General features: G+C 33.2%; 1 protein-coding gene across 1 annotated transcript; it reads right to left on the bottom strand.

Annotated features, from left to right (window-relative positions):
* Positions 1–2667: 2667 nt before the first annotated feature.
* Positions 2668–10965, bottom strand: LOC128670796 (cuticle protein 19-like). The gene is made up of 4 exons (XM_053746774.1): positions 10872–10965; positions 8649–8816; positions 4518–4614; positions 2668–3581 (listed from the first exon to the last, which is right to left on the bottom strand). The coding sequence occupies exons 1-4, from the start codon at positions 10881–10883 to the stop codon at positions 3445–3447; spliced, it is 414 nt and encodes a 137-aa protein (XP_053602749.1). The 5' UTR covers positions 10884–10965; the 3' UTR covers positions 2668–3444.
* Positions 10966–12182: the final 1217 nt, after the last annotated feature.

Genomic DNA, 12182 nt, shown 5'->3' with positions numbered 1-12182 from the left:
CGACATCATAACTTACGAAACCTCAAACACGTACGCCTGACATCTGTCAAGTTTCCCTTGGACATCTCATCACTCCGATCTTAACCCACATGCCAACAATAGAATTTCACCCCGAGTTGCGTGTGGTCCCACACTATGTCTCAAGTTGGCTATTAACAAGCTTGACAATATTGTATGCAACATGTGGAATAGAATCTGTACGACAGTATCGTGGGACTATCTTGCAACTGTTGCGGACGTCCTTCATGTCAAAACTGGATATGGACACTGACAACTCTATTTGCATGGAGTGTTGTTTAGCCTGGGTTTACTCCCATGGGAATCACGGGAAAACTTATTATTTATATCAATTTTGTTGATCGTGCATGTCTTCATAGTAAGCATTGTTCAGTTAGGTAGGTATATTTCTTATTGTAAGGCACGCTTATATTTGTAACCAAACCACGACAATTTGTCCCTCAGGAGGTGTGCTCAGGAGTATACACTTTGATATTAAAAAATTTGTTTATATACATCGCTGATGTTTTAACATTAACATTTGCTTACTTACCTTTTTTAAGTACTTAAACAAACAAGATTGACTGAACAGAAGTTTTTTTTTTTTTTAATAATGAAAAATGTTTTAAATTAATTTGCTAACTCAAGTATAAAAATATCAAAATAAAAGATATGCACTAACTAGCATGGCTAATCAAAGACAAAGACAGTATATCCGATAGTGGAACAATGGGAGAATACTCCTCGTCAAATACACACCTCCGTTTGCAATGAGGATTTGAGATTTCCGATTAGACGCTTTGATGGCATTGAGATGCACATTTATCTACAAAACTAAACAACACGGGTGCTTGTGTAAGCTTTTTTGATAAAGCTTTTAAATTGAAAGATGGGTTCAAATTATGGTTCAAAAGATGGTTACTCAAAAAGCTCATTCAATAAAAACTTATCAATCACCGATTATACAATCCTCTGTTGCAACATTTTTTAAAGTTTCCTTTTTTTTAACTAAGTAGAAAAATAACTTATAGAAACAAAAATAATATCTGCTTGACTTAGTTCTTTCCGAAAATTTACAATTACAAAATCAGTTGTACAAAACAGTTCTGGCATTTTAAGGAATCATACATACCACCTACAAGAAAATATTATGCTCAAAATAGGCTGCAATTCAATATTAGCAATTAACCAGTGTCCTAAAAGTGAATTACGCAATTCACACACGCTGATCGCAGCTGATAACAAAACATTTACGCATTTTGTTTCTTATTCCCAGGTGTAAAACAATAAAGGGCATTATGGACACTAAATTATTCTAGCCAAGGTTGCTGGGTACTACGAGTAGCCTTTGAAGAAGTCTATGTTTGTAGTCCTACTATAACCGTTTGTCTTTAGTCGATTCTATCAATTTGTCTTACTTATAAATAATCGTCAATTTAATCGAGAAAATTAATACAAACGCGGACATTCATTCAAAAATAAAATTAGAAACCATCTTTTTTGTCCAAATGTTGATATTTCTTCCATCTAATATTCATAAATATGAGGTAATGTTTGCTTGGCCTTTAACATTAAAACTTTGGGAACTTCAGATTAAGGTGATTTTTAGATAGTTCTAGAGCCGGAGAGTGAAAAGGTGAAGCCATGGGCAATAGCTAGTAAAAATATAGCAGCAAACCTTGCATTTTTTAATAGATTTGCAGTAGAGTGGAAGAACCAGGAATATAAAGCCCTTGTCTCGTCTTATCAATTGGAGAAACTATGACAAGTATTCAATGAATGCATGTCAAAACGCTTTTGAATTTGATTCATCTTTCTCGGATCTGAACGGACAACATCTGATCGTCAAACTAGACTTATAGTTCTCTAGACTATTTAAGTTTATTTTAAGTGTAAAACTACTTTCCACGGATAGTCTCCTACAACCTACACGTCATATCAGATGCCTTTAGGCGACTTAAATAAAATCAAAGCACTGACACCAGTGTCAGCAATAACATACTTGATAAGAAAGATAGATCATATTTAGATAGGCTCCCTGATATGCTTTGTCATTTAAACGTCGTTCTTTTTTAAATGTTTGGGCAAAACAGGCCATTACATTTTTGATTCTAGTTTCCAAGTAAAATAAATTCTGTGTAAATTAGATCTAAAGTAATTACTTATACAATTTGTTTTAGGTACTGGTATGGAGGTCTTTGTTTTAAGCAGCTGAGATGATATCATAAACAGCGTGTTGTATCAATTCAGAATGAATAGCAGACGCCGTGTTTTTGCAGATTCAATCCTCTTTTAACTTCCTCATACTTTGTTAATTGTTCAAAACCAATTTATATATCTGGTGTAAATGTAACGGATTATGATGCAGTATCCTGTTTATAGGTCTCATACGAAGCCGAGCCGGGTCACTAGTATTATATCCTTACATATTATAAAACAAAGTCCTCTGTCGCGACTGTCTGTCTGTCAGTCTGATCGCGATAAACTCATAAACAACTACACGGATTTTCATGCGGTTTTCACCAATAGATAGTGTGGTTCCTGTGGAAGGTTTAGGTGTATAATTTATTATGTATTTGCTTAAGCGGGGACAAGATTGGCCATTAGTATTATATAAATCCAAATAATGTGGGAAATTCCTGATGAAAATTTTCGTCAAAAGGCAACAAAAATATTTCAGTCCATCAACTTTATTGACAACAATATTACAAACCTATAAAATACAACAAAAGTAACATTAGAATTATCAGGTACTTCGTAAAATTACTCAACAACAAGTAAGTATAAATAAACAAATTCTGAAAATAACGAGGTCAGTAAAATTTACATTTTTCAATTCGTGAAATTTAAAGTCACTTTCAACAATAATCTTAATTATTACTAGCGTTGTTTCTAGTCGCGAATTTCACTTTATTTTTTTTAGGAACAGTGTTTTAAACCATTTTCACTTATAATGTAAAAAATACTTGACCGGCTATCAGGCGATTTAAATTATTCTAAATCACAAAATTTCATAACTTTTCTTTTTATCTTCTCAAGTCCAGCAATTAAATATTACTTATAATTTACAAATTTAATATAAGGGATATAATTTAATATAGGGCAATATAAATACAGTGAGAGACACACTGAATGTAAAATACTAAGATTGTGCTCCGAAAAAGTGATATTTTGAGCATAGATACACCTGGTAGAATATAAGTTATTTCAGTAATGTCAAGTATTTCTGAATAGTTATGAAGAAATAAAAATGTGCAATCTTCAAGCCAAATCACCCATCACTCAAGTTAAGAGGCAAGTAATGATTATGTCTGATTTGTGAACAGGCAGGGTGTCAAGCTACAAGTTACACAGACGCACCCACTTGCTTCACCCTTCAGTCAGGCTTTAGTTAAATCTGTGGATGAAATATTTTTGCTGGAGCTTGAGAATAGAACCTAAAGTAACCTAGGAATGGAGGTGAGCGGCCTCGTGTTGTGAGATGGGCGCGGTCTTGTGAACTACGGCGTTGAACCCGTTGTGCTTGTCTGCCGTGTAGTCCACGGTCCTAATGGAGCCGTCAGGTTCCACCACCGTGTATTGACCTGGAACCAGGGGTAACGTTCTCTGGAATTATTCTAGAACATGGGCTACATCTAGGTGATGTTTTTCGTATAAAGGGTATACAATAACCCAAGTGCTGGTTTGGTATCGTCAAGGATGTTATGCGTGCCAATGGTCTGACAACTAAGGATACGAAGACCGTGTGAAATGAAGTAGAAAAAGTAAAAAGCCGGAATTGTTTTGCACACGAATACCTAGGTGCTATGAAATTTAGACCTTGAAAATAAGAAAAGTAAGTACAAAAGTACTATTTATGTCTAATTAGAAAATTCTAAATTCTCCGGATTAATATTCTTCTAAATATAAATATTTATTGTTAGGTTTTACCCATATATTTCTTTTATCTATGGTTTTACCTATGTAGAATTTTCAATGAATTAATTAGGTATGTAATGTTTACTGAGATCAGTTTAGATCTCGGCAACAATCATATTATCACCAGTTTAAGATCAGACAGGTCAAATCCAATTATAATCCAAAAGCGCAAATATTGCGCAATGGCGAGGCTCCCAACATTGTTTGCAACACAATGCAAACAATGTTGGGTAAACAACGGAAGTTCATAGGAAAGGCGGAAACCACAAGGAAGGACAGGGAAAATTTAATTATTCTATCAACAGTGCATTCAGAAACTTAAAAAAGTTGAGACAGTGCATTTTGTAGAGCATTTAATGTCAAGATGCTGTGATCTCTCTCTCTCTATCTCTAGGCATTTTTTCCGTTAGTAGTCTCATTCGATATCTACGGAACAATACAGAGCATATAAGACTTCATGTCCTATCGTAGATGTCGTCTGAGGAGAGATAGCCTTAACAGCTAATAGCTTAATAGCTGGGTAAGATGGCACAGCTGAATATTCAACATTTTTAGATTTACTTTCATAACAGCTTGAGGATCAGAGAAAAAGACAAAGCTACCTTTAACAACATCACCATCTCTTGTCTCGTGGTGGGTCTTGATGTCGCCGGTATGGAAGTCGTTCACGCCGTACTTGAACACGTATTTGGGATACGCCTGGAAATTATATAGAAAACAATTAGGCATTTCATTATCATTGTCAGCCCTTCTTCCTTTGTGTTCAATCGATTACCAATTTATATCGGTAAGAATAAGAAAATGATGTTGGATTCTGATATTACTGACACATGTCCATTGGGTGCTCTTTAACTCCAGTATTTAATTATGCTGCTTATTATTAGGCAACTCGCAATGATTGCCTAATCCCAATTAATAATATAAATGCGAAAGTAAGTTTATTTGTTAGGCCTTCACCCTTTATCTACTCAAATAATCTTCATGAATCTCCATGAAATTTTGCATATGTATGGTTTGAGTACGGAGAAGACCAAAGGATACTTTTCATCCTAGAAAAATAACTACTCCCGTGGGAAATACACGTGGGCGAAGACGCGGGCGAAAGTTATTAAGCTATAAAATAAATATAATCATTACATAAAATAAAATTGAAGAAAGGCCTAATTTGTACATTGATTTTTTTTTTTCATTTTTCATGGAATTTACTTAGTTACTGGTATAGATAACGAAAACATAGTTTTGTAGTTTTCTGAAATCTAATAATTGAAAATCTAATAATGAATCAAAAATACCTCGGAATCCCGGGTTAACATGTTATAGACATTTCATCCCGGAAAATGAAGAGAATCCTGTAGGAAAATTAAAATAACAATCCACGGAGCCGATTTACTTTAAAATTTTGTAGAAAAAAAAAGGGGTAAAAACTGTTAATATGAAAGTTCTACACCGTTGAAGTTACTGACTTGAAAATTTGGATTTTGGTTATTTACAACAAATTAATGAAAACGTGTTTCAAATTTTTCTGAAAATTAACCCTCAACCTTCAAAAGGGGGGTGAAAGGTTGTATGGGACTTAATACAATTTTCAAGATAAAAAGCTGAAAATTGGCACACTTACTTTTTATAGTAAATAACAGTAAGTACAAAAAATGTTTAATTTACGTTTGTGGTTAATAAAAAACTGGGACGTAAAACGTCATGGAAAATGGGACGGCACGCGTTGCAGAAAGCAGGAGTGAGAGTCGGAGCAGGAAATGGGAAGGAGACAGTGGGAAACAGGACGGGACACATTGCGAAAAACATGATGGCACAATATGTAAGAAACGGTACGGGATATCTACATTACATAGCAGGAAGCGGGATTGGACAAGTTTGCGAGAAGAGACACGCAGCGGGAAACTGGAAATTGAACTAAAAATGAGAAAAAATCCAATTATAATCCAATTTAAATCATATATGTTTACCAGTCTTACAGAGTAGGTGATAAAAAAAAATATCGTGATTTTGCAATGAAATTCACGCGAGCGAAGCCGCGGGTAAAAGCTAGTATGAAAATATTTCCGCTAACGTACGAATTATTATAACTATGTACGGTTCGTTGGGCATATATTTGACTCTGCTATGCCTTCTTACCTAAAATATCTTATGATAATATATTTTTTGAAGCGTGATCATCATAGCCCTTATAACACAATTACATATCTATTATCTAAAATGTTTCAATTCATGAAATATTCATCTTCCCTACATACTTAACAAAATAATGATAGTACAAATATTACATCGTATTTAATGTGCCTTTTGCTTCACATACATACCCCTCACACAAACCGAATTGTAAAATTTACATTATGAAATATTTACATACATTTTCAGAGGACTGAAGAAAGTGGCGCGAAAAAAGGAGGCTTATACCCAGCAGTAGGTGGATATACCTCTATGATATAGTAGGTATGATGAAAATGAAGAGTGATGATGTTAAAGCCACAAAAGTTAAATTTTCAGAGTTACGTAAAATATCTTGTGAAAATCTCAAATTCATATTTGGTTACAGTTCATTGCAGCTACTTTGAAAACTAGCTAGTTATACTTCTGTAATCTCTTTTTTAAGTGTATATATGCGCTCGCGCCGTTTGCGTAACCGTTCTGTCACGCATAGTCATTATGTTACAAGCGGAAAGCAAAGTAGCGTAATATAACGAGCACAATATTGGCGAATGACATAACTATAGCTAATATGGTGTATTTAACATTGTTTTTACGGGTTGCATGAAGTTGACAACTATATGAGTATAACAATGGATCATTATCTACTAAAATAACTCTATTGGAAATTCTTTACTGTGTGGCGCAAAATAAGAAATAGTCTTGTATAGTTCTTGGTGTTAAATTTTGTAATATTTAATAGAAATATTAGAAAAATAATTGCGAGTAAAAATCTTTTATTTACTTTCAATCTTCTCAAAAAAAGGTGCGCTTCATTCGTTGTAATTATATTCTCTTGCCATTTTCATTAATTACAATGGAATATCAAAACCAAATCAAAATTAAGAAGGCAATAAAAAATACCTAGTTTTACAACCTCTAATAAAAAAAAAAATAAAACCCCTCTCACATCATCAGCATATTATCACAGCTAATTATATGATAACATATTATCATAAAAATAATGATTGTCAAGTTCTGAACAAGGAAAGGGCTAAACCAAAGAGAGCTAGTCTGATGTTACTACACAATATATACGTGTCAATAATCTGACTATTTACCAAGAATGCCGAAGGCCATGCAGAGTGGAAAAGAGAAAGTAGGAAAGCGGACCCTGGACTCCAACAGCCGCAATGTGTCCGACCCCAGTGTTTGCATACTATTAGGGAACTTCTCTCCCGAAATGCCGTACTTTAACTTAAACGCGTTTATACCTATATATATATATATATGCATATTTGTCCATCTTTATATCTTTTACGTTTTTAAATTCAGAAATTATAAATCTGACATCACATCAATAAGAAGCTTTGCACATGCTCCATGTCAAACACCGGTAATAGCTATTACGCCGAGGAAGTGTTTACACGTGTGCCAATTCCTCGTTCACACATGATTGATTTCTTGTCTACCACTTCTTGAATACTTACTTAATTAGTAGATACGTTGTTTTATTATAGAAATGTTAATCAGTGTTAAATACAGTTTAAACCTCAGTGGAGGAAGCAATTTATTTAAGTGCTAATTTAATTTCTTATAATGTTTTATTAGATTTTAACTTCTATTTCTACTTCGATATAGGAAACTGTCATCATACAATAAAAAATGAAATGTTACCTAAAGCCAAAAAGATTTTTAAATTCAATCCTTTTATTAAATTATCAAGAGAAAGGACAGTAAACAGGAGATTCCTTTCATAGGTGATCAGATAGCAACCTGTCTCCATTATAGAATGTCATCCACAAATACGCCCGTTATCCAGCGAAACGTGGTCTTCTAATATCGTTACTCTTGACTGTGTCTACCCCGTGACTGATGAAAACGTGATACTGATTGTATATATGTAATATGTAATTGGAAATGTAATACTAACTGAACAATTTAGAGTACATTTTATGGGTGATATTCAAGCCCTACAAATCCATTCATCCTTTTTATTTCGAGATATTTTTCTCAATAAGTATTATAAGTTATCAAACATTTGCTTTGACTTAGACAGGTCAGTTAGAATGGAGAGATCATTGATCCACCTATAATAATTTAAATTTATCGAAAAGCCTACTAACTTTTCTTTCTAACAACATACGTTTTCCATGCACAATGACCTACCTACTAGTACGAGTATATGAGTGACGCAGTAAAGGTTGAAGAAAGTGCAGTTAAGTAAATGAAAGCGTAATCGAGACAGAGGTAATGCACCAATTGACTGCAGTGGTCGATGCAAATGGTCTTATGTCCAAGAATATTGAATATTATTAATAGAAAAAAATATATATTGGAATATTCATACTAACATCTATAACCGTATTTATGTACGGAAATGATCGAAGGACTATCTATGATAAAGAAATTTAACTCGGTTACTTTACTATCAAAATTGCAAAATGTATTTTTAATAGAAGAAAATACTTAGAAAATACTGAATTAAAGCAATTGTATCTACAATCGATTTATGCAACATTTTTTCATGATTCTCAATTAATCGATAAACGCAACGCTGTTATGTGAAGTGAGAAAACTCAACTTACATAATAGTCGACGTGTTCGTCCTCGGTTATGTGGTGGTGGTCGAAGCCAAGCCTGGGCTGCGCAGGCACTGAGGCTGCTGGGTGAGAATCCACGCTTTTGACTGGTCTCAGGAAAGTGAAAAATCTGCCATGCGTACACGCAACGAGCGTCAGCGCCACTAACACGATCTGAAAATGATGTTGTTACAAAATCAGATACGTTAAATTCAAGATTTTTTCTAGTCGACGGTGAAAATATCAATACAGGTCGATTGATATATAGATACTAAAATATATTTTAACAATTAAGTTTGATTGTTTTATAACTGAAACAATTATTTACCATACTAAAAGTTCATTGTGTGATACATTTAGAGAATAGCTTTAACGTATATATATAAACGTTGCGAACGATTTAATCGTTTCAAAAATTCTTTTAAATTCCACTTTAAAATGAAACTACAATCGCAAAATTATTCAAAATTGTACTCAAAATTAGCAGATGTTACGTCCGTTACAAAATTCCTCATTTTGTGTAACTGCTGTTTACACATGATCAGAATATTGTTAGGTTTTTGTTCTAAGCTAATGTCTCTATTGAAAGTCAATTATGTACGTAACTTCAGTATGAGGTTACGTGGGAAATTGGAATAAATCTACATGTGCGATTTTATCATTAAAATTTATTCTAACAACCACGTAGTCGGAAGAATCTTAATCTGACAACTACTTAATCTGAAATTAAATGAACTTTTTATGTCAAATCATGTCAGATAGCATTCGTGGTTTTTTGGATATAATTGGAGTTCCGAGAAGCATTTCACCTGTATATATAACATAGCATATAATTTAATACAGAGTTGTGAACGAATCATGAGCTTTACATTATGATATCATCTTTATTTTTTAATATAGCTGACCCAGCTTTGCGATGACAGAGAGATATCATTTTTCGTTTATCATCATCTTACGCCTACTCTTATCTCACTTTATGAAGTATCAATGTCTCACGTTTTAAATCCAGAAGCGGTGACTGATTCGTTACTTTTCTAAGCCTATCCTACAGAACGCATTCATTTTCCGCTAATACGATGGTGGTAATCAAAAAAGTCTTAATACAAATGCCAGTCATACCGACCATCGGAAAGTGGCAATTAGCGACATCTTTTTTTCACAAATAAAACTGCTAATTCAAGAACAATGTTACAATTGAACATGATGTGCATGTGATTAACCATCGTAGGAACAATAAAGGGGACTTTTTTCAATGTTTCCCATACACTTTCAATACAAAGTTTGTATGAATGGAGGAATGTTTTCTTGTAGACTCCTCTGCAGTTCAATGCAACGTAAACACTTTTGTTTTCACTTGAACAGTCGGCAATACATAAACAGTTCACCTCTTTTTTACCTGATTAGTACTTATATGTGGATAATAAAATACTAGATGGATTAATTAGATATCATGGTAAGTACATTTCAAGCAAACAAAAATTATTATTATTTGTTTGGTTTTGTTCCTTTAGACTTTTTTGTTTGCAAAATTCATAGTCAAATATCGGTATGGTCTTTCCCACTGATCCCTTCCCTACTCCTTATGCTCTATGGGGTGGAGAGGTCTGGATGTTACAAAGCGTTTTGGATGGCATTTCTACGAGTATAACTACTACAAAACAGTCACAGTAATTAATTATATTGGTTTGGATAAGTAGGTCTAACTCATAATAATTTGTCTACGTTTCGACACGAAAAGATCGTTAAAAAATTCCGTTAAACAACAAATATAATCTACAATGACCTAGTTTATAACAGTTACTTATTGTGTAAAATTTATCTATTTTGATGTATTATTTTTATATATTTTTACATTATACCTGAACTGCATTTTCTTATGCAGCATCTTCTATATTACACAAAAAAATATTCTAGCAGATCAGTGGCCTTTTATAATTAAAAATTGCTATTACATACATGTATCATTGTTTATTTGTATTCCACATATCCACTATACTAATTAAATTACTTTATATACTAATATAATATATACTAATTAAATTACTTTATTTAATTGACATACAATTTTAGATATTTCAAAGTCAATATGTTAAGAAATTATATTATCGAAAATAATTCTTATTTTATGTCTTAAATTAAAAATTTCTTTTTGGTGACACAAAATGCTCGGATCGAACATTTTTATATGGCTTAATTATTTTACCTCCTCATTTCTTTTCTTGTCCTTACCTTAAGGGCCATTTCCGCTGCTCAAAACACTGCGTCTACCAGAATCACTACACGTAACACAGCGAAATCAATGCACAGAGTGTAGCGAGTGAAACCGTACCGCCATTTATATGTAGTTGCTGGGGTGGTGGCAGGTTCCCCGAATGTGTAACATTAGATAACGTAACTATGGAGATGACCCTAAGTAGATAATTTAAAATATAAATTAATTTTGGAAAACATATTTTCACTAATCACCAGAGAATTGAGTTGTTCAGTACCCTAAATCTTAACTTGCACTTTAGGTACCCTAGTAATATTTGAGCCTGTATGAAATGCAAATACTGAATTTATTTTTCAAAGATGGTAATGATCGTTGTTATCGCAATCTTTGATTCATTTTGTGTTGTTCCTGGTTATCAATAAATTTCTTAGACAACTCAAGAGTTAATAGTATTTAATATACCTACGTATTTCACTACTTCTTCTTCTATAATAGTATTACTTTATATCTTCTTTAAAATTTCTCATCTAAAAACAATTTTTTTTTTAAACATACAGGACGAATTGTCAATGACTTTTTACCAAATTGAGTGCGTTTCATTATATTCATAGTCATACTCGGTCAAATCACAATATGTCACAAATCCGCTAAAATCACTGTCGATTTCATAACCAGCCCACTTTCCTGGCACCCAATTGTAACAATACAGTTGACGATAACAAGCACGTGTGGTAATGGACCCTTAATTTAGTGGCTCTCATATAAAAGTTTTTGCCTTCACACACTAAATAAACATGCTGAACATAAAGAATATCTATTAGAAACAGTTGATGTTATTTTAATTTATTTATAACATTTAAAAAAGTTTGCATTGTCTCATAAGTACTTGAAAGTAAGTAGGTACAAATAGTTCATCAGTGTAAATCAATCGTTAAATACGAAAAAGAGGTAAATAAATTGTTACTAACACATTGAAGAATAAATAACTAAAGAGAGTTGACGGCAGACAAGTAGCTAGTTGCAAAATCACAGCGTAATGTAATGTTCAAAATTTTCAGGTTTATATTTACGATATTTACGGGGCTCTGCTATTCGGTATCATAGTATAGAACTAACCGGGAACACACGCAAAGAGATAGAAAATTACCATGTACACTTGTGCTATTACGGTCGCTCAGAGACTTCGTAGCTCGAGTAGCCGAGTGATGCTGTATCGGCTAAGGTATAATTTTATTGTCACACTATACACAAGCTCAAAATTTTACGTGTTCAATTCATTGTTATTAGGCAACTTCGCCTTCTTCCCGAGAATATAATTTTTAGTGTCG

Source organism: Plodia interpunctella, chromosome 6 (assembly GCF_027563975.2).
Source record: "Plodia interpunctella isolate USDA-ARS_2022_Savannah chromosome 6, ilPloInte3.2, whole genome shotgun sequence".
NCBI classification, from domain to species: Eukaryota; Metazoa; Arthropoda; class Insecta; order Lepidoptera; family Pyralidae; genus Plodia; species Plodia interpunctella.
Note: the sequence above shows the minus strand (reverse complement) of the source record. Positions and strands in the feature narration are given on the sequence as shown.